The 24,882-nt window shown below is 37.1% G+C and overlaps 1 protein-coding gene across 9 annotated transcripts in view; it reads right to left on the bottom strand.

Annotated features, from left to right (window-relative positions):
• NAALADL2 (N-acetylated alpha-linked acidic dipeptidase like 2) overlaps positions 1–24,882 on the bottom strand; it is a 491,555-nt gene that overhangs the window by 17,155 nt on the left and 449,518 nt on the right. For all 9 annotated transcript variants that reach the window (XR_008578279.1, XM_054835389.1, XM_054835390.1 and 6 more), the window contains 2 exons: positions 15,575–15,668; positions 7,665–7,863 (listed from right to left, as the gene is read on the bottom strand). Coding sequence is in view for 8 of the 9 variants with exons in the window: in XM_054835389.1 (XP_054691364.1) it covers positions 7,665–7,863; positions 15,575–15,668 (293 nt within the window). In the remaining variant the exon portion in view is untranslated. The remainder of the gene's footprint in view (positions 1–7,664; positions 7,864–15,574; positions 15,669–24,882) is intronic.

The following is a 24,882-nucleotide window of genomic DNA, read 5'->3' on the forward strand; positions in this document are numbered from 1 at the left end:
GAGTGGATAGGAAGTGATCTTAATTATGTTGGCTTCTGGTAGCTGCTCAAGAGAGAAGAAAGTTCCTTTTTTCCTCCCACCCATGCTATACCCCCGTAACAGTTGGGTACAACGTTTATAAGGAATACAGTGAATAAAATACATTCAGTGCACCTTATATCAAGGCTGTTACTCCAGATACTGCTAGTGACTTGGATGTATGAATTTGACTCATATTTTGATTTTAAACTGAACATGTTATTGCATTTTTTTAAAGACAGCGATAGCTATATAAGTGCTATTAGAATCTAGTGTTCAAGATTTGACTGGAAATATTTCTTAGCTTGTACCAACCTAGTTTAAATTCACATCATTGCTTGTCATGCCAGTAACTAACTGGTTTGTCTCTGGTTTTAGGATTAGAAAAAAATAACCCGGCAGTTAAGAATTGCCCTTATATTCTTATCAATTATTTTCTAATCGGGGTGACTAGCAGAGATGACTCAGTCTATTCAGTTTTGTGATAAATAACACTTTTGACTGTACTGTAAAAACTCTGGATACTGACTCATGATTGTCACCACTTTTATAAATCCTGGTCACCAGACACACAACTATTTAGAGAAGCGTATAAACCAAGAACCTAATACTTTCATTCAGTGTCTGCTACCAAAGACTGGGAGGAAAATCATCATTAACTGAAGATTTACCAAGCACTGAACAGCATCTCAGATCTTTTGACAGTGCATAGCTGCCACTGTCCATCTATCTCATGAAACTTCTTTTTGTCTCCCCACATTCTTGGAAAGAACATGAAACCATCCTTGGAACATTTTCTGTGATTTTTTTTTTTGCCATTAGTAGTTCATGAAGTGAGCTATGATGAAGCAAGTCATACTGAAGCTATGTGTCATTGCTTCTGTCCTGAATATTTGAGTTCATCATCTCTAACTTACACTTGCATAAATTACAATCAGATTGCAGAAACATTGCTGAGTTTGAAAGAAGAAGGTAGAAGAAAATGGGATGACATTTTAGGTGTAAAAAATACATTCGGACGAATGCGTATCAGAGAAAAGGGAGCTGAACAAGAACTGCAGAGCCAAGAAACACCAATGAAAGATTAGAAAGTGAAACAACAAATACCACAAAGTGTAACTCCATTTATAAGATGTGGAACAATTATAGAAGAAAGAGAGATGCAAATTTTCAAAGGTACAAGATAATAGGGTGAAAAGTCAGATGGAAAATCACTGCTGTGCACTAAGACAAGAATTCATTTATTCTGACTGAATGGCAAAATCAGAGGTATGCTATTCTAAAATCAGTGCACAGAATTCTCTCCTTCTCCCCCAACACCATTCTAATATAGTATTTACAAATTGCACATGGCAGATAATACGAGACAGAACGTTATCTACTACTGCTAGTGCAACATGAATTATTGCAGTATTTCCCACACTAAGGATCATCAGCACCATATCAAATCACTCTCTGCTCCACATAAGACAATGCAGGAAAAAAATATATTCCATGTGTTTGGTTCAGGTCACTAAAATAGTCTCAAACATTACAACAAATTATACAGGCATATTTTCTACTTGAAGCCAGAAATGAAGAGTTCAAAATGAAAAATCTAATCTGCAAAGATACAATGAGACAGAATTACTGTCTTCTGTGAAAACTCTGGGCTAGGTATGGGGGTTTTTTTTCAGATGACATTGCACTACATGTTTACCCATGTCGTTGTTTAAGATTAGCAGGATATTTGCATCTTTAATGCTTGTCCTCTGTAAATCCATTGAGCAGCTTGTTTACACATGGAGGTTTAATAAGGACTTTAATTTTCCTACTAGACGTATCTCTAGAAACTAGAGTCTTAGGGCATGTGAATTTTGACACCTGAGAATCTGCTGCAGTTTATCAGCAAAAGAGAAATAAATCCAGTAGACTCTACCTATGTCAGGAATGTATATAACAAATCTCAATCTGAAAGGAAAACATTTATTCTGGTGAACAACAAAAACTTGAGTGGCATGAGATTAGTAGCGATGCAAATGACTTTTCGGCGTGGTGCTAAAAGCATCTTTTGATTGTTCTTTCATTTCATTATGGCAAATTCAGAGTGCACAATATATCACTGCTTATAGCAAGTTATTTTATTCTGTGCATTATAAGGTATTGATTTGTTGTAATTTTTTAGCCCAATGAAGCGTTAATGTCACACCTTGGTATTCATGATAAAAAGAAGCAAAAGGAAGAAGTTTAACTTGCACAAATGAGCAATAAGAACTGCTGGACGTCTTGAAAACACAGATTGGTTTTGAAATCATTACTTTTCACCTACTTATTACTCAATTGACTTAGTTACATCTACGAGACTTAGCACAATGGCCCTTGTAACAGTTCCATAAATAGTGGTGGCAGTTGCATACAGCCTTAGTGGACAGGATAAACTTGGCAAGCTAAGATGAAACTCTTAAATGAAAGATTTTACACAAGTTGACTTTGATTCTTTTATAGAATTGTTAAAAGAACTGTCAGTCTGGACACAACTGATCCTTAAGCAATGGTCCATTAAGAATAAAAACCACCTAACTGGAGCAGAAATGACAGCCCGAGCCCTCATGTGCCTTTTTTGGACTTTACTTTCAAAGACCAAAGACACAAACTCTGCTTTTAGTGAGTGACTCTCTTAGATTTGGAAATCTTGGAGGTAGCATCACAGGCTATGCTAGGAAACTCTGCATCCTTACTACTGGGTACATCTAGTATCAGCAGCATCCATCAAATATGAAGATTAGGTTGAGTTCTAGACATGGACCTGAAGAAATCAAACATTTTCAAAAAGAGAGGACATCTTACTGCACTGAGTGTCCTCTGCCTGACACTCCACCAAGTTTTCTTGATTATCTCATTTCTTTGCAACATTATTATTCATTGTTCCACTGCCATAGAAGTGCTATGCCTTTCAACAAAAAGACACAAGCTCTCTATGTAAATACCTAAGGAGTGTACACACAGACTTGACAGATACTTTAGGCTGACAGGTTGTCAGAGGCCGTGGTGATCAGCAAATATAAAAAATATAATAAAATATACAAGGAACGGGGGCAGGGGGAATGGTCTTAGTCTAAGCAAACATAAGATTTGAGCTCCGTATTTATAAACATCAGGAAGATACATACTGTCTTGTTATCGATGATATTGCTGGTGTCACGGTCTTGGTGGGTATTTTCATAGAGGGAGAAGGATGCAAAAGCATGAGAGTAGACTTTTAAGGATTAGCTGATGCACAAAAGACAAAGGTGTTCAGGAAAAAGACAAAGAGGAGAGACCGCTCAGCATGGATGCATGTGTTCGATTAACCTACCTTACAAACATTAATTTACAGAAATTAATTTTGCTCTCTCTCAGAAGCCATGTAGAGATTTGGTTAATCAGTATCAGTACTTCCTTGACGTTATCAGACAAGCTGCTTTCACTGTAGGGAAACTGCCCCAGGTCTTTGCTTCGATCTATGTTTATTTATAGCTGAAGCACCTTTTGTTTAGAATACAGAGATAAAGCATCTTCTCCTGTCCCTAGCAGGCAACTACACATGCTTTATTGAATGCTGATGAGGGTAAGAATTTGGGGGGTTCTTACTATATAGGAGTATTTATAGGATCATCTTTTATATATATCAGCATTTATAGAATTATCTTATATCTCTGCTGAGGCTGACCATGTTATTGAGACATATGCTTGAGGTCATCTTTTTTTTTTTTTTTTTCCACCGTCTATGCACAGTGCCTAAATAATGGAATCTCTGTTCTTACTTTAGCTTCGTACATGCCACTGCAGTGTAATCTATGGTTATTGGTACTATGATCATCAGAAAATAGACAGAAATATTCAGTGCAAATATACATTGTAAGAGTGGAGAGTGAGAAATGGCTAAAGAAAAGAAACAAATAGCTACAAATTTCTACTGATTATTTCATTAAAATAAAGACAAAATATAAATCAGAAAATGATCAATATTATGATTATGTTATGAGAAGCAAAGGCAGATAAATGAAAAAAACCAATAGCTATCCTATTTTGTTCTTAAACATTTATTTTGGAAATAAAAACTCTACCTTGGGTTTCCATTGGGAATCACAGAAATTCTTCAGGTACAATAAAACTCAGAGATTTTGTCTTAACCCCAAATCAAGCCCCAGGGTAACCCTTGCAAAGCAGGGTAATAGTTCTCAACCTATTATTTTTCATTCTGCCTAAATTTCTGGATAAGACTAAAATACCCTGATGAAAGCTGTACTTGTATATTTCCAGCTCAGTTGGAAATAGAGTATCATGGAGAAGGTATGCTGTTGTCAAATTTTCAGTTCAATGTCATGAAGTTCAGGTAAGAAGGATAATAATCTAAACTACAGTGTTTACTTACGCTGTATGGAACAACCCGCTAATGTCAATCATCATTACTTAAATTTAGTTAGGATATCCTTAAATAATTATCAAAAATTAAAATAATTTGAATTCTGTTAGTATCTTTGAATAATTTTATTGTTCATTATAGATGAAAAATGCATCAACTGTGCCCAAATAGTGCCCTATGACATTGATTGGAATGAGGCATCTATTTTTTTTTTTTAAAGTACATATATGCAGTAAGAGACTACAGCTATGGCAACGAGTGTAGAAACCATACAAAAAAGAAATAGAAAAGATGTACTAGTCCCCCTGCAGCGGACAAACACAAGTAGGTTGCAACCCACCTTCTGCAATAAAGCAAAAAATCCACCTTTCCTTTTTAATTCAAGTTCTACAAAAGAAAACAGTATAGATCCAGAGAGCTGTGAATTAGGACAAACACAAGCCTAAAAATGATGCCTAAACTTCAGCAAATTTGTCAAGTACTTTGATTGAGGTTGAGAATATGAGTCCAAATGGGTATACAGGAAGCAATCGTTTTTTCATGAAGAATACGTGCTTTACTGTGTGCACAAATTCTTCCTTCAGAAGGCTGTAAATTACAGTATTTATGGAATCTTAATGATCTAAACACAGTTGGAGCCTGAAGGTCAGGGCTGCAAACTGCATCCTAAATTTCTGTTTACAGATGAAGCATAGTATTTATTGCTGCACTGCTTGTGCTGCTATAGTTAAAGGGCTGCCAGCATTTCCATTATAAACCACTATTTCAGGGGTTTATAACTTGCCCATCAATTTTCCGACTGGGATGAAACATGGCATACACAGTCCTGGCTGTGAGACTGATTTTTTTGTTTGTTTTCTTTACCAAATTACAAAAAGAAAAGCTTAAATTTGTACAAGCAAAAAAAAAAAAAAAGTACATCAGGTTTTTCAAGTACTTCTAGAGTTCCTGTGATACAATTATAGCTTCAGAACACAAAATAGATTCATATAACTGCATCAATTAATAAAAGGACTTTCAATCCCTAAAAGGTGAAAAATAAACCAAATAAAGACACATTGTTAGGTGCTTTTTTTGAAAAGAAACTGTACTGCAGACTTTTAATGTCAGGAAAGGAAATCAGAAATTTATCACTGTCCTCGATTCTGTTTGCATTAAAGGTAAATCTACACTATAATTGCACACCTTGGCACAGTACAAAGAATGCATTCTTTTTTTAAATAAGTATCTAAATGATGATACACAAGGTGTACTTTACTGTTATATACTCCAGATGATGTTAGGTAAAAATAGTTCAGAGTAAAGTCAAATCCAATGTTTCCCCCAAACTCTGAAGTAACCTTATTGTCTACTGTCAAATCTTGTATCAAATGTAGTGAAATTAGGAGGGGAAAAATTACAAAATTTTCACTTACACACTATCTACTTTGCTAGTATGAATACCGCACTCTGCGCCACAGTACTGCTGAGAGCAGGAAGGTGAAAAAATCTAATTCATGTTATATCTGTATAATTACATCTTGATGAACATCAAACTTAATACTGCAAGAATTTAAATATCAGAAGTCCTGAAAACCCCCTGTTATTGGAATCCTAAGTTTTGGTGTAATTTATTTTTACAAAGAAAGAACTGGGCCAGATTCAACAATGTGCCTTTGCGATGCAACGTAGACACTTTATGTAAAGCAGTTTTAGGGCTCCTTTGCAACACCATACCAGTTCAGACAAGAAAGACAGCAGTGCTAAACCTGCAATATTAGACTTTATTTAATCACATTTTGGTTTATTTCTTTATATTATAAATCCAGTCACAGCAGGAATGAAGTAAATTAGTCCCTCCCCAAATATCATTATTATATTTTCATTATTACAGCTGTAGGGATTTTATTCATTGACACTGTTGAGTTCACCACAGCTACCTTTCTTTTTTCTTTTTTTTTCTTTTGTTTTTGTTAAAAGATGACTGCATTTGTTTTATGCCATTCCTTACGCTTGGAAGAATCTCTTCCTCCTGATGCTGTAGCTTTCTGGTTTTCTTCCAAAGTCTATCTCTACTATCTGTCTATTTTGTGCCCACTTGAAATAATCACTTGCACAAGACATTTGACAATTTTTCCCTTCAACTGCAACAAAGTACTGTTTTATTATTCTAGTTAGTTCTAGTTGCAAGTAAATTTATATTCCTAAATAACATACATACCTCATTCACTTCTGTGTCCTGGCGCCTGTCTGTCTCCTGTGTAGGTATGTCAGTTCACTTCTGAGCTCTCTCTTTTGAACATGCCAACTGGTTTCCCCTAAATTAAAACCTAGGTATGGCTTTAGGGACAGTTTTACTTGGGGAAGCCTCCTAGTGGGCAGTATGGATGAGCCATTGGCTATCTTCAGCTGCAGAGTCCTTCAAAATAATTGCAGTAGGGCTGAAGTCAAACAACCCACAGATGCCCTCACTCTATAGCCCAGGGCAGTCAAAACGTCTCTCTGGGGTCAAGCTACAGAACACTACATCGAGGCGGGCTTGGCCAATTCTTGCTTTTCAAACTTTTTTGAAGCTACTGATTGCCCTAAGGTTTTTTTTGGTGGTGGTTTTTTGGTTTGTTTTTTTTTTTTGAGGAATCCATGGTGAGAGATACAGACCTGTAGACTTCTTTCTGAGAAAGTGAAAGATGGAGTGATTCTGACATCTTAAAATCAACCTGGGTAGTGCAGCTGAATAGATATTGAAGAATAATTCTAACTAGAGACAAGATGTTATGAATGGTGACTGACTAAGGCACTCTCATTCATTCCACTGTACTGCCTCTGACTCGTTGAAATGCACCCAAGAACACTGCTATATAATTAAATATGTTAAATAATGCTACACAGTATCTTGCATAATTCTGAATCTTCAATGAACTGTAAATGTTTTAAATAAAATATAGGTGGAGCTTGTCAAGCAGTATTAGACTTCAAAATATTTTCTTCTTCTGAAAGCTTACTGTACTGTCTAACACGAGTATCTGTCATGCTGCCTGAGTTGCCATCACACCGTACATCTTGTTAGCAGTGATGTCATGACAGAAATGCTACAGTGCTGCATTCTAATGACCTCTTGTATTGTAATGAATTAATGTTTTCTGCAGAAAGGATGAGATAGGAAAAACCAGCTTTAATCCTGGATACTCACTGAGATTTTTTTTTAAGAACATGACAGTTTTGAAAACCAAGCAATGAGAGATTACCATTTTAGCTTAAATGAAGACTGTGTTGAACACCATACCTGTAGAGTCCTGGAGGAGCTCGATGAACCAGGAAACTTTTCTCCAAGCTTTGTAGCACATCATTGAGCATCCTGACTCTGATAGGAGCTCGCTCCTTGGGGTCATTAGCTGGGCGCATCTCATCTGATTGGAACAATTCTGCGGTGTCCCTCAGACGTGATGCCACTGCAAGCAGCTGAGGAACGTCTACTTCATCACCTAGGAACAGTAAGAAAAAGGCAGTTGCCAGTGATTCAGAAAACTTTACTTATTATTCTTGCTTACAAGTCAAAATTAATAGTCCAATTAAAACCAGAGCCTCTTCTCCCTTGTGAGAATTACGTAAAGGATCAAGGAAAGCCATAGATCATTGTGCATAAGCTCTGATCTATTTTTCAAAGAAGATCAATTTGAGCTGTGATGCTTTAAGATCTAATAAGCTATGAGGAATGATTTTGGGGTACAGCCTGAAATCTACCATTAAAATGGCATGCAGGAAGCACTGGTTATAAATCAGTAACTGTAACATTTCCTTCTGAGACGGAATTTATTCAATGCCATTTGATGCTGCTGCTCTCAAGTTTGAAAGCTTATGCTTAGACTCCATACTAACTGCTGTATAGAAAATCATAATATGCAGAATTTAATTTTGTTCAACATTTTAGAATCCTAGAGGTTAACAACAGTTGTAAAGGGGATGTGAAATTGTTCCTCTTAATCACTTAAATCATATACCAATAAGCCAACTAACACTTTAATTGACATCCAAATGTGTATTCTAATCCAGTCAATATTTTCAAAACTTTTTGAACTTGGAGTGTTAACTGTTACTTTGTAATCGTACACAGACACCAAAAGAACAAAAGCCCACCGCACTTTGGAGCACACCACAGTTTCAATACTTCTCTGCTCATAGTCCAGAAAGAAGAATGTGATACGTGAATTGGAGCACTGTGAATGTGCAGTCTGTTCCCACTTGCAGGGCAGGTGAAGAGCATGCCTTCCTTTCCCAGTGTGTGCATAAACCTTGTTAATTTTTACAAACACATGGAGAGAGAAAGCAGAGTCTGAACCCAATATAAAGTCTAAAGTGACATCAGTCAGCAAAAACATTTCCAGGATCCAGAAATCATCTTTAAGGCCAAGATTCACTTTGGCTATTAAGGACAAGGAAATCAACTATCCTTAGATCTTTCAAATGATGATTTAATCAAAACAAACCCTTCAGCTTTAGAAGCTGTGTCACCGTTAGTTGAATGGACAAACCTCAGTGAGTTCAGTATCTTAGTGACTGAGATGACTAATCCAACCAGGTGGTTCAAGACGCAAGTTACATCAATACTAAAGCGCCTTGTCTAATATATATATGGACAGATCAGAAATAGAACATCAACACATTTCTCAAACTATTTATGGATGGAGTCTGAAAGGTGAGCATATAACAGGAATGGAAAAGCAAATAGGTACAACTAAGAAATTCAGGGAAACACCTGAACATAACATATTCTCCCTCTTGTTTGGAAAAAGAGATTTGCTATTGGATACATTTCAGTAAAGGGAAAGGAGATCATAGATCCCCATGCACTCCTGTCATTCAGCTGACGCATTCCAATCTAGCAATACATGAAATGATCCAAAATACATGGAGAGGCAGATGCTGGTGTGGGAGAAACTGTCAGATTTCCTGAGCTATCAAGATGAATTTCAACAATGAACAGAAGCTCCCTGTGGGAACAGGAGTGAAAGAAGACAGTTTATGTCTGTCTTGGTTTGGAACAAGGTTGCTTTGTCAATGGCTCTTGCCCAATCCACCTTTCCCTAACTAGAACGGATAACAGGCACTGTAGTACCTTGATGTACAGGATTTGTACCTTCCTGATGGAGTCTGGAGTAATTTAAAGTCTGATTAAGTTAGGTCGATGCCTCAGAAAAATGTTCTCCAAGCACATAAACTTGGTACATTTGGGATATTTTGCTAAATATCAGTATCCTCAATTTTCAAATCTCGGGCAAACATCCTGGGCAGCTGAAGAACTTGTGATTTCCATGCATATAATCTAGGCTTTGTGCATACTTTACCCTAGGACTTGTGTCAGTATGGAAAGGTTTAAATTCACCCTTTTAGAAAGAATCCTTTGGTTTCAGCAAAGTACTGCATATTCCAAGTAACATACAACATTTGCAATTTTTATTCTGAATATTATATAAACAATTGTAAATGTCAGATATGCCTTTTCAATAGGGAAGGTGACATAAAGGGAAAATACATCATTTTATATTTGGAAATGAAGCCAACCAGACGACCCTTTTAAACATAAAAATCCTATAAATGCTCTCACTCCTCCTCCAGAGCACGCATTTTGCTTATAAACCAACTACATTTTACTTTACAGTCATGAGTAAGAAGCACTGTTTACATCACACTCTAAACTAGCACTTTTCTAATACTTCAGTACAAAACCTGCAAGTGTCTATGGCTAGTGTCACCACAGAGAACTAAGGACACAGCTCTAAGGGCATCAGTAGTTTTTATCACAACATACTGAACTTCACTGCCAAGGGAAACTGTGATTTATGCTTTTCTCAAGTTGAGAACCTGGGAGTAGAAAGACAAATGATTCTTAAAGAAAAGGATGCATTAACTAATAATGTCTTAAACATCCTGTGATGCTTCTACAGAGAAAATAAAAAAAATTGCAAGTGTTACTTCACTCGAGAGAAAACAACGGCACATTATTATATTTTCTATTCTTTGTCCTTTTGTCTCCAGTATGAATCATGATGAATCATCTAAGCTAGTTGTTTAGTTGTTAAATAAATAAAATTGCAAATACAAGAAGATGACTCAGGAGTATGTATACTCTTGGTCAGAGAATTATATTGTTGAATTTTATTACACTTGCTAAATATAACTGGATTTTATTCAGAAACAGGTTACACCAAATAGATATTTATTTTTACAGACATTGAATACAACAGCCTTTCCCTGTGTAACTGATTGCTCTTATGAAAAGTACTTCTAGAGATTTAACATTTTAAACTTGTGTTTGTGCCCTCGGGTACGAATTTACTTGCCTACGAGTACCTACAGGAGAATAAGCACAGACAAATCAGCAGCTTAAGGCATGACGCTCACTCTCCATGCATGTGAACATGTGTTTGCATGTAAGAGAGAGGGGAAATTGCTTTGGGTTCTGATTAGCTTGCACATTCAAGATCAGCTAGGGTGTGTTGTATTCACTAGGAAGATTTTTTTTTCATGCTGTGCAAAATTGCACGATCAGACCTGGCAGTGGAAAATCTGAACGGGAAAGCTTTGTGGAAAATACCATAAAGGGGGCAGAAACACAAATCCATGGACATCTTCAGTGCAAAGAATATGTCGCCATCAGCTTCAACTTTGCTATCATGACTACTACTGCCCAAGCAAACTGATGTGATGTTGCTACAACAAGCCTCTTTTCAAAGAGGTATCATTAAAAAGGCTTGTAGTGACGTATTGTTATGCATGTCAATACAGAGGAAGCTATCAATGACTTTGTACCGAGCTGCTGAACATATATGGCCTACTGATACAGAATAGATGCTCATCCTTTCCCTTAAGTACCAAATGCTTTGTCCATGGAAAATGCATTTTTCCATGATTTTTTTTTTTTTTTAAAAGGCTGATGAAAGGTCTGCCCGTACTAATATATAATATCCCTGAAAGGATACTGAAGACAAGATGTCAATGTCTCATGGTGAAGAAGGTATTTCTATCATACATACACATAACTAACTTGCATTTTTCACCTCTGTAGCAATCAAGGATAATGGGTGGGAACAGTAAAAAAGGAAACTTTCTGAGCATTACAGACAGATGGAGAAAGTAACTCTGAAAAGCACCCTAAATGATCAGGGAAATACGGTCAAGCAGGTAAAATGATGCGAACCTGAAGACTAGCAGATAGCTGTAGGCAATGAGTATGCAGCCATCAAGTAAATGACAGAGAGATGTTTCTGTATCGATTTTTCTAAGGACAGAGTTTAGACTGAAGTTTTGAAATGTATGGGTTGAGCAGGGCTATGGAAAGCCAAGCAGACTTTCCTGGAAATGGCTTATCATAAAACAGATTATTTTTAAATTTCTGCTAGCACTGCCTACTGTTATCACCCCAAGTACTTCAGCTGCTGTAACATCTGTAAAACATCCATCCATTCTGGGGAGAAGAAAGGGCCTAGTTGATAGGAAGCAACACATAATTGACACCGCGTCAGCCAAAGAGCTTGAAATCACAGCCCTTGCCTTCTCTATATAGGGAAAACCAGAAAATCTCACCCCCAGTTAACTTAATTTGCCTTTATTGGCCCCTCTCAGGCAGTAGCTACTGGAGATGGCTTACAGCTGATCTGGTTTGCTTACCGGCTTCAGCAGGCTGCGATGAAAGCCACAACTAGGGAATCAGCATGTGTGCCTAGTACTACTCAACCACAGTCTAAGGCTGGGGCACCAGACACCAATTTTTGAAAGGTCTGCATGAGTCTCGGTGGGCCCAGTGACCTGCAATAATGAAACGATATCAGCTTCTACAGCCAGCAGCACCTAAGTGAGAGACATGGCTAGCATCAAACCTGGTTTCCTTTATTTTTGTGGAGTTTGTGATTGAACTCACTGTTGCTGAGTCAGTCAGGTGCAAAGACACAGAAAGGCTTTTGATCCTAATGAGACACTTTAACACTTCCATCATCAATCCCTCAAGCTTGCTACACTAAGTTTCAGAGGCTCAAATACAGTGCAAGATAGGCTACAAGGAGCAAGTCCAGACTGCACGGTGCTAAAAGCATTCAGCAGATGATATGAATAGGTTTTGAATAAAAATGCTTATATACATACAAAATACTTACACACAAATGCTTATACATTTGTACTTGCATATACATACATAATACTTCTACAGAAGTGCTTAAAAGAACCATTTGTATCATTCTCAGACCAGATCTGACATCTTGTCTGCGCCGTATCTCAAAAGATAAAGTAGGTTTTCATAGCATGCAAGGGCTAGTGAGATATTCTTGTATTTGATTCAAGTTGCAGTGGGTCTTGATTTTAAATGTATGAAAGGCACAAACACTGCACAACTGCAATGTGTAGTAAATGAGAATATTTTAAACTGTTGCCTATTTATGAATTTCTCTAAAATATTGCATCTGTGATCAGATAGATAACAGCCTGAATAGCCCCAGGGAGCTGGATTTCAGCCTTGGAATCCATCTCATATAATTTATGACCACGAGGTTTCCTGTTAAAACATCAGACCATTAGCAGATGCACAAAAAGAAATGTCTCTCCAGTCACAACCCTTCCTTTCAGGAAAACCAAAAGCAGTAACTTGTTTCCAAGAGTTCTGGTGTGTGCAAACAGAGAGAACACATGTCGCTTAACAGCCATTTCCCCATCTTTCTGAGGAACAGGCCTCGAGCCAGATGCAAACATGTTGTGGATGACATTTCCCTATAAGCTGCCATCCAGCCTATCCTGAATGTAAGAAATGGTTTATAAAGTGCTAAGTATCATCCTATTGACTTTAACAGAGCTAACAGTACAGATACCCACCACATTGCAGAATTAAATCCTTTAGAAACATAAATAAATGCAGTATCAAGAAATATTAAGACACACACATCCTTTTGTGAGGACATCCAGGAGACCGCAAAACTGTGACTCAAGTATTTACACATATGATTTAACTTCAAGAATGTGAGAAAGTCCAACAGGCAATAAAATGTGTGTTTAAGTAACTGGCTGAATCAGATCCCAGTGGCATAAAATTAAGCCTAATGAACAAATCTTCTAGCATGTTTTGTGGATTTCCCTTCACCTTTTCTACAATTACAGAGTTGGAGAAGGAAATCGTATACTAAGACAATGCAACTTTGAACTGAAAATCTCAGACAACATAAAATCTTTTGAAGAATGAAGAAATCCATGAGCCATGTTAAAAAGTACAACGTCTCATTTAAGTAACCAGAAAAAAGACCACTGGCTTATTGGTTTCCAAAATGAAAATAAAACGGTTATTTGACACAAGTCAGAGATAGATGAGACAGGAAAGCCATGAGAAAAGTCATTAAACAAAACTCCAAAGTGAACAGCTGGGAGAAAATTTATCCTGGTGGCCCTACTGCCTAGAAAATAATTTTCCCTCCCCTGAAGTGGTTGAGATAAATGATCTAACTGAAGTTAGAGGAAAACAGTCAGTTTAAATCAACATTTCCTGTTACTCAAAATAAAGAAAAAAGGAAGAACAATAGCAGATATCTCATGTTCAGTTGAAGAAATACCAGCTGAGCCACACTTTTTATCTGATGATCATTCCCTGCTGTGCTTAGGCTGAACTAAACCAATGTTTATATGGCACAACAGAGCTAAAATTACTTGTCTTTTTGGATGTTCGCTGATTCCAGACCAATGCTAGCCTACTGGCCCCTAGGTCTTGACAATGATGGATGGCAAAGATTAAAGAAAAAGTATCATACTTCTATGAATGTGTATTACAACAAAGTGATACTTTATACTGTAGGGAGTGAATGAAATGCAGGAGAGACACCTCAAGATTGCAAAAAATCTTTAAGTTTGATATAAGATCTCACATTCTACTAAACTATATGTAATGTTTTGCAGCGTTGGATCTCATCTGAATACACTAAGATACGAGGAAACTATAAGGGAAAAGGGACAGAATGGCAGGAGGAAGACAGATGATACTGAAAGAGAAAGCTCATATGAATGAGTGACACTGGCTAGTGTTAGAACCTAGACTTCCTCTCCCTCCTTAGTCCTCAGGACTGGAGCTAAGACAGATATTCTTTTCATAATTGATAAGAAGGTTTATTATTATTTTGTAGTCTAGATAGTAGCAGAGAACATCTCAGTAACATACAATGGATTTAGTTCCTTATAAGTTCCTTATCAACATTTTTCTACCAACTGTAGGAAAAAAAACCCAAAACAAACCAACAAAAAACAGCCCCAGAAGCAAAGGGAATGCACAACTGCACCCTTTAGCTGTGTTATCTTAAACAGCTCGAGCCAAGGGCTATTGGCTTAATTGGGTTCTGTTGTCAACATAGGACAAAAAGACTGCAGAATGCTGGTTCTTTTATCAAGTCCTAAAAGGCCACAAGGCAACAGAAAGAACCAGAAATGAGAAGGCAACACAGTAATATTAGTAATGGCTCCACAATCTTAACAGAACGGTCTCATATCAAGGCATTCAGCCTACACCTTGCAAACAGTGTCAAATCCAGAGTCTATGAGAATTATATCTGCATCATTTCCAAGTTACCGGTCACTTCTGTTTACTTTCTGACTAGGAACTTTCTTGTCTGTCTCCCTAACCCCAACCCATTGTCCCAAACACACTAAGATCAGTTTCAAAGACAGAGCTTCCAGGTTCTCAGTGCTCAATCAACTCAAACAATACGTATTGGCACATTATCATGCTTTGTCATGCCTGAAAAAGGAGAAAAGTTAACATGCTCTGCCAACAAGGTGAGATAGTGGAACAATCAAACAAGGAAGTCAATTGTGAAAATTAAGGAGCCAAATGGCAACAACATTAGAAGCCCTCTCTTGCTTGTACTGAACAAAGCCTTGAAGGGAATTAAAATCAAGTTCAGTCACAGAGATTGTTATCTTTGACTGTAATTATGAGATTTTAATACTAATTATTGCTTAACTGACAGAGTAACATCAAAAGAAATGTAACCATGTTAGGGCTTTATTTAGCGACAAAACCTGTGTTTTATTTAGCATTATATAATGACATTGTTCAACTAGTAAAATCACTTGCTATCATTCAAGTGGAACTTGAAAATCCGTTATCAGGGAGTAGATGATCCTTTTTTTCTCTCTATTAATGAAGAACAATATTCCTCTAACAAAAATTACCTTTAAGACTGTTCTGAACTTCTAATGCGATGTCGAGGGCATTAAACGGCAAAACTGGTTCATTGGCAATTTGCAAAGTCACTTGTCCTGTTAGCTGAAAAATACAAAAAAAGGTCAAATAATCTCTAGCAGATTTAATAGGCAGCACTTCCTTTGGAATAGCACATACTTTCATTACATTGGATTTTCAGGGAAAAATTAATAAAACCCCATAAACACATCTTTATGAAAAGGAATACGACCTAGACCATTAAACAATGTTAAGAGATTACAATTTATGACCACGCACAAGAATTCTGCGCAGTACTGTTTCTGTGGACCTAGGATTCTGCAGGAGTCTCTGAAGGGCCTTAGTTTTGCTTTGTTTTCAAATAAAACATCTCAACATTCTAAAAATAGGAATTAGGTTTATTGTTTTACTTAGTTCTCTGGTTTTAGCTATCAGATTTTGAGATTTTACACAAGAAAAGGAAAAAAAATACCCACAGACATTAATGAGCTTCAGATCGAGTCCATGACTAAACACGAGCTGACAGGAAACCCTACTGTCTTTTGAAGAGATATGTGACAGCTTGATGCACACAGACGTACAACTTCCAAACTGGATAGAACGCTATGTCCTCTCAGTAACTTACAGAAAGAAATTCCCAAATGAGTGAAAGGGAACTCTCAGTCCACTCCAACTAGACGTTAGCTCCTGTCATGAAACTCAGTGGCATGAATGCTTCTTTTCAATGGTTCCAGAGATGAGGCCAGGGACTGACTGGCCTGAGTGCTTTTTTTCACTTATAGAAGATAGGCTCTCCAGCTCAAGGCTTAGATGTGCTACAGGGGCTGTGTACAGAAATATGTCTTTCTGCTGAACTATACCTAGCCTGTGATTAAACAGAGGATTTCAGTCTCTAGGCTGCCAAGTCCATCACCGTTCGTGGGAGCTATAAAAACACACTGACAAAAACATGCAAGAAACTTTCATTCATCTTCTTCATAGCCTGATATTGCAAACAGGGAAAAAATACCTGTAGGGCTGTGCTCTAAAATGGAATGATGGCTGCAGGTGATGGTGATCATGTTGATAAAAATGTGGACTGAATAGAATCGTATTGTACAATACTTCCCAAGGTGTTGGGGGGGTTAGAATAATATCTATCCTTCAAAAGCAATATGATAGTTTCTGTGCTGAAAGTGGTATTTTAATTTCACAATACAAAGTAGTAGAAAAAGACAACAATGCTAAGTAATATTAAAAACAACAGTACAGCAATTGAAAAGGAAAACCATCTCCCAGGAAAGAGGATGAAAACAGGGTAATATCAGAAATACAAGTTTGCTGGAGAAAGATTAATAGAACCCCAACAACATTTCTAAAAGCATTAAAGAAATGCTGTTTTTTGACCTGGCCACAGACTGATTTGGGTACAGAGACTGAAGGAACATGCTGTATATCAGGCTGCAACCTATATCTGAGCAGAGACATACTGTGAAGGTATTGAGATTTACCTCTAGAGAATACAATATTGCAAAAGGCATGAAGATAAAAAAACCTACCATATATACAGCAATAAAAAAATAGGGAGGAATAATGATATGTCAGGCCGTTATCAGGAAAACTAAAGAACACAGAGTGAACTTGAAGGAAGAATAAAAATATTGTGTTTGGACATCTGCATTAAAATATTACACAGTAATCTCTCATGAAATTTTTCTCCAAACTTCCCAACTGCATGGGCCATTAATGCTTGAAGGCCATTATGTTTTCTATCAGTGATTATACACAAAAGTCTCAGGGTTGAAAAGCACTAGAAAACATTGGTCTTAGGAATATCAGAGAGATATTGCAAAAATAGAAAAAATAATTTTGTTAGGGCAAACAGAAATCTGTACAAAACTGTATCCAGACCAGGTTCATATAATCCAGCTGTAAGCAACTGTAAAAATCTGGTTGTAAATGTCCAAATGCCATGCAAAATCCTTCCTTGCCCTCCATGGAACTCTTTAGAGACATAGCTGCCCAAAATATCAACAACCTGTAAGGTGCTATGGAAAAGCAGCTGTGGCAATGAAATAACACCCTATTAAAGAGGAGGCATTCTATCTGGAGCCCAAACCCATTGAATTCTAAATAGTACTACATCACACTAAACATTTGAATTCTTCCCTGACACCTCATTTCTGCAAAAACCTTCACTAAACAGTAATGCAAGATACATATTCATAGGTATATTTTAGGGAGGGACATGAACAGTTATACGGTGCTACTGATACTTTTCGATCTGTTACCACAATGTTTAAGAACACAAAAATATGGAAAAAATGCTTCTTCTATGAGGAATGAAAGTGGCATCAAAAAGGAGAACACCCTAATAAGCATCTCTCCTTTTCATCATGATCTCCTACAGATTCTAGCATGACTTGTACAAGTTCTTGCCTTATTTCTATTTCCTACAAGCAATTTTATTTTGCTTTTGACTACATAAGACCAAAGTTGTTTTCTCTTTCCTATTCAAATAAAGTTATACCATCAAAATCTTATGACTGATTGCAGCATTTTGGAAACTATAGTATCTCTGTATGTAATACTGCAGACATTTGTGTGTTAGTAAACAGGTAACAGCGATGTTTATTAAATCACGTACTTTGTAGGCTAATCTGGAAGAAATCAATCACATAAAGGAAAGCTCAGAGCATTGATTTGAACAGAGTAAGTAATAATACTGCAGAAGCATATATCAAACCCACATAATGCAGCAAGACAGAAAAGGCTACTGATTTCTTATTTATAGTCTTATTTTTGGATATACCATTCCCCTGAGTCCAACACTGAATATACATGGCAAATAAAGACAAGCTTCTGCCCCCTTTTCCCTGTTGAAAAATGGTTCAGACTGACTACTGAATTATTAAATGCAAGAATAGCTTAGCAAAGAGTAAAGACAACAATTTTCTCATAAAGTGAAATGCTAAAGCAGCATAATTGATTCTATTCCCATACTGAACTGGTTATAACACTAATGACAACTTCTCAAATAACATTTATACATAATAATACACACGCAATACATACAATAATTGATGTTACATTTGCACAATTATCAAGTCTAAAGAAAAAAATGTATAGTTCAAATGCTAATTGATTCTGAAATGCTTTTCTTAATCAATTTAAAATTAAAAAATAATGAATAATGTTTCCACAACACTTAGCTTTGGGAAAGATATTCTTCAGAAAATGTATTTAATGAACTTCCAATTACTTTAGAGACAAATATTAATATAAAACATAATAATTGTATAGTTATACTGTATATTACAAAATAAATCCAAATATTCAAGAGGTTTATACCAAGGTAACATTTTTTCAAGGTCTTTTACCTTACAGCGTAAACATCTTTGTGGGAAGGAAATACCTACTGTCCCTGTCTTTCTTTCTCTGATGCTGTGTAGATCCCAAAAGCTAAAAAACCTAACAAACTTCCAAAAATGCTGGTGTTAAAGATGATTCATTATCATGTGACGCTCTCTAAATGAAGCTGTAGGTGCTTTTCTCTTCCAAAGTGTTATAACCTTCTCATTTAGGAATTACGTCTTCTTGCAATTGTACCCAACTTATGAACCTAATTTCACTGCAACAGTCAGCTCTCAGGGACATCAGATGGATCTGCACCACTCTCCAAAAGACTGTGACAATACAATAATAACTGGATTAAATACAATATGTTCATCTATGTAAATTATAAATATCCTTTAAAGGAAACTAAAATGGAGTTGGGGGGGTTCGTCACAGAAATATTTTTTGTGTGTGTCACACTTGGTTTTTCCATTGAGTTAAACTCAGTTTTCAAGGCAACATGCTTCCTCAAATACCCAAGCTGCCCACTAACAAATCAAAGCACATCTATATCAGGCAAAATTTAAAAAAAAATAAAAATCAAATACTTAAAATCCAGGATACAAAAATGTGAAAGGCTCCACTCGGCCTTTTTTACAGATTTAGTTTTGCTTTTGGGACATGCTGCTATGATCACGTCTTGCAGGAACACGTCTTAAATGTTACTAGGTTTTACATACAATGCAGGCACAGCAACCTATCTTCCATTCTGTCATACGATGAGAAACTTGTAAGATGAATAAAATGAAAACATATTCAGTGGATATGAAGATATGAAAATATTATGCCTGACAGAGATCAATCTGTTAGAATAAACACCAGCATATAGTGTGCAGGCAGTTTCTTTAACACAGAAGTTCACATACCGGTGTTGTTTAGTTAGGTTTTTTTTTTGCCTAGTGAAATTTGGAATGGTGTGCTGTATCTTGCCTGTGTGCTATGTAAACCTCAGTGGGTGTAAGTGCTGAGCCTTTAGGACATTTTTAGTTACATTAAGAGTGCTAAAATCTAAACAGACATCTCAGATCTCTTCATATGCCAAGTTACAAACAACGTAACTTAACAAATCAGGTAAACTGCCATGTTTATCCTTTTGCGAACACTGCTTTTCAGTAGTGCTATACTCCAATTTTACCTGCTGGAATGAATTAGACACAGCTACTTGAAACCTGAATTATGCAGTGGCAACTCCTTTATATTTCAAGCCCTATTCCTCTGCAACATACTTTTACTTCTTTCCTGCATTCTATTTTTTTTCAGGATTTTATTATGTAATTTTATTCTATGAATATTAACAACATTTTACCCTATTTATACCTGTGTACTTTTAGAGAAAACTAGCATACACATGGCAGCTAATCTACCAAAACCATGACAACTCATAGGAGACAGCAGATAATGTAACAAGGTAGTGAAGTAGACCTGTGTAGATTCTCAACTACCGAGTCAACGGACCTCTCTATGTCAGAGTCCCTACTACAGACTTGAACGATCCTTGTAACTGATCAGTGTGTGGCACTGGGTAATGAACTCATTTGAACTCTGAGCCTCAACTTCCTTTGACATCAGGCATTGGGTTTTTTTGAGTCATGTTTGCCCTTGCACCTCTCCCTTCACACATTATCCATGGGGTTCATGGAAGAGGAAAGAGCACGAAAGATACTGTGCAGTTTAGGGTGAATAGTAACAGTGTGTTGAAAATAACTTTAAACTTTTTTTCTCTTTTTTCTTGTAAAGATGAATGTAAAGGTTTGACTTTAGTGGCTGGCTGTTGCATGGTCTAATCTCAGGTGTTCATCTCTTTGCATCAAGGGGTCTTCTCTTCCCACACTACTGACTAGCAGAGTGACCCGCTGAGAGCTTTTGACATTAACCCAAACATAACCAATGGTCTGAGTCCACATCCATGTAAATAAGGAATAAATCTCTGCATATATTAAGATCTCCTCCAAGAAACACACATTAGAAATCTCAAACGTTAAAATAATCAGCCTTCCTCAACCTCTCCACTCTGCAAAATTAAAGAAATATTTTTGATAATACAGGCAAATTTCCTGAATTTGCTTTCTGCTGGTTTCCCCCTCATGCCCTGATTTCCTTCATGTTATCAGAGTTTTTTAATTAAGCATGAGAAATTGAGTCTGTTTAAATGAAATCTGTGATTTCCTGGCAATAACGTAATTCCAGCACCTAGTATTATTGGATGAATGGCAGTAATTGTGAAACTCATGATAAACTAATGAGCGCTTTTAATACTGGGATCTCAATTTACTGTAGAAAAATTTCCTGCATAACCAGCCTACACAGTTGTGTTCCTGATATTCATCACCCCCCAAAAAAAGTTAACTGACTCACACAGGAACAATCAAGAGGCAGGAGCATGAGAAAACCACCAGTTCTTTGACCCTCTATTTTTCTGAAGATCTACATTCCCTTGATTAGCCAAAGAAACAGAAATCTGGTTGCAAACATGTTTGCTTTGCACTAAAGCTGTCAACTTTTGAAAATTCAGAACTGCTCAAAAATTCAGTAGTACCATATGTATTTTTGTTCTTACTGCAATCTGCCTTGCCACCAGGGCATATATTTACACTACAAGTCAAATGATATTTTGGGGTATCTGACATTCAGTTCAACATACTGTATTTTAGGTCAGTAGAGGGCTCTCTGAGAAAAGAGTATGAGTCTGGCTGCTGTAGGTGAACTAGAGCATAGTAATTCATAACAGATAGCGGTTTCTAACCAAGGAAAGTATGAGGTCTTACAAATATTAAATACTTTATTTCAACACCCTCCTCTATAATTTAATATTGGTTTATTTACTCTCAGTATAGAAAATGCTGATTAGGAAGTAAAAGGGCTAGTGAACAAAATCTGGATTTTCCCTCTTTGCAGGTATCCTGCGCACAGCAAACACCTCTTAACTAACTGCATTACGGTGGCTCACAGTGTTAGGTGTCCCAAAAGTTACATATTCAGATCCACCAGAATTCTGGTAGTTTGGGCCACTTACTCTGGAGTACAGATCTCTATTTACATGATCATATGTTCATTTTCTACATGGCTCATGATGAGATTCTCAGGCACTGAGAAATTAAGGTCAAAAGTATTCTCTTAAGTGATTAATTTGCTTAAAATCTCATTTGTTCGCCAATTTAGTCATATACAGCACTTAGAGCAGTGAAAGTACATTTTCTATAGATTTCATTCACAGCTGGGAGGGAACATTCATCTCACTGCTTTCAATTACTTGCACAAAAAAGAAACTCGTGCTTATCTCTGCCTTGTTTTCTGTGTACGTGTAGAAATGCCTACATTTTAAATTTATATAAAGTATATGGAAATACATATTTTGTGTATATTTAAATGCATTTACGTGAATCTTCTAACACATGTATATTAAAAATATATGTTAAATTAATTTCTAGTGAGCGATTATACCCCATGCCCCGGGTTATAACTCCAGAAGGTTATACCAAGTTTCTTTCCACTCACTTCTACCTTCTCTCCAGACCAATGAAAGGGATGCGAAAAATGACATCAAGGGGTCCTCACGCCACTCCTCTCACAGCGGCAGAGCAATCCTCCCCTGTGCACCCAGCGCAGAGTGGGCAGAGGTGCCTTGTGTCCTGCCAGACACCGCTGTGCTCTGGAGCTCACTGCCATGGGATATGCCAGACACCAAGAACGCAAACAGGTTCCAGATGGGAATAGACAGACTGATGCAGGGCAGTGCACTGCTGACTACTAAAAATGGTGCTCCAGATTCAAACTTCAACTGTGGTCCCTGGGGAAATACACTTCTTCCGAAGCATTCCTCACTAGCTCCCCTCTGAGCCTGGGAACTGGGCTGAAGTCTGGCCCGTCGCAGCAGTTCTCATGCTCTTATTACTGCAGTGACAGAGAACAGGGATTATTAACTCGACTTCCAAGATAATAGCTTTATTGAGTTAGGCTTGGCACTGCATAAATGAACTTGTACTCAACCCGGTTTGTTTGGAACTGAGGCAGAGCAACTTTACGTCTGTGCAGAACACACAGGGTTGATGCTTACCCAGGAAGCCATGAAGGGAACTGTAAAGTACAGTTCCTTACGTGGGCAGTGTAGAAGTGTAGCTAGAAAGGCAGAGTTCCTCAAGTGCTTTATTCTTTTTTTTCTTTTTCTTGCACATACAGAAATTGCATGTCTTTGAAGTATGCAGGTAAGTAGCAATAATCTTGAGAAGAGTTTCTAATCATATATTTCATATTTATGCATGTCAAATTCTAGTGCTATTTAGGTGCAACGAAAGTGTCAAATTAACTTCTGGAAGGGCCACTAGATTCAAGCCTCTTGTTAAAAAAAAGTCACTTTTCCCTAGCGTGTGCAGTTATGAGCACGCAAAAGGATATAACAGAATGCTCTCCTGAACTTCATGCGCTCTGGGTGAAGAGGTCACACTACAATAACACAAATCTTTACATCATTACAAGCCCTCACACTAGATTTCTTAAAGAGAGTATTAAAAATTTGTTGTACTGTTAATTCTTTTTTATCTCCGACTTTAAAGCCAGGTTGCTCTGGTTACCAGCTGCAGACTTTGAGAGTGACAAATACAGAAGATTTTGCTTTAAAGCTGAATGATTTGCATATAGCATTCCCATAGACCCAGATGCCATCTTTGCACAGAAAGGGACCTTTTAAATGCTTTCATTCTCTGACCCTCTTCAGGTACAGCAGGAGGAGGAGGAAACCAGTGCTAGATCTTTTCGAAGAAGCAATGTGAACTGCCTGAAGCTGGTTACAGGCAGTCCTGAGGAAACAGATTTAGCTATTGTCATGGCAGAAAGAGAAGTATATAATAAAATATGAAGGAAAATTTATTTCCACATATCAGAGGCAAAGATCTCTAATGACAACGATCATGTACAGAATTCACATCTTGGCCTTAACTACCTTAAACCAAAACTACATAGCTTACTTTTTCTCTTTATACGCATGTGTAATACAGACATCGGAAGGATAAAACATGCAGCTAGCTAACAGTGCACACACTTTAGGACAAGAAATGTTAAGTATTTTTTCTGGTTTAAGCCATAAAGGAAAGTTTAAAGTAAGAAAAGTAAATGTAATCTCAGAATAACAGACAAGATGTATCAGTGTAGATTCCTGTGTACTGGTATGAAAACGCAGGCTGCTGTGATTAACAGCTGGGACATCACGCTCTTCCATGCTACTAAGGGCCTTCATTGTGTTTGCTACCAGTTAATGAATATCAGTACTTTTCCCGACTTATGTATGTATTTAAGACTCCAATCAGGATGTTAGTACAAACAGCCCTCCTTACTCACGATACAGGATAATCAAAGCACAAGATGATAGGACTCAGCAAGATAATTGATAATTTTGTTAACAGTTGCCAGACAGTTGGCTGGGTCCTGCTGGTCTCTGAGCCTTACAAGTCAGACAGTAATGACTAGCAGATAAAATAAGCAGCAGTGCAAGTCTGCATTTAATCACCCAGGTTCACAAGCACTCTGCAGAAATACAGATCAGCCTAGCAAACAGTATGTTCTCTTGCAGTCCTAATTAATCAAAGTATCTTCTCACATGCTTCAAAATACACATGTGAACCAAGAATCTTCCTGAATTAGGACCAATCCCAGGATCATACATTCAAGGACATCCAAGTACTTGCTAAGTTTCTATTTGATCTGTAAAGCCAGTTCTTCTGCTGAATCTGCAGAGTCAAGACTCAGTCTGAAACTTGTGGCATTGTTAAAAAAAACTAGATAGTAGTCATCAGAGGAGTTCAATAATAAAGAAATCTGCAATAGGAAACTTCAACCATAGCTTTAATTTTAGACCTTGATATCATCTTTTTAATCACTCTCCTTTTACAGAAATGGATTTGATTTAATTGAACTCCCCCCAAAAAAAATC

The sequence above is a fragment of the Grus americana genome, chromosome 9, assembly GCF_028858705.1.
Source record: "Grus americana isolate bGruAme1 chromosome 9, bGruAme1.mat, whole genome shotgun sequence".
NCBI classification, from domain to species: domain Eukaryota; kingdom Metazoa; phylum Chordata; class Aves; order Gruiformes; family Gruidae; genus Grus; species Grus americana.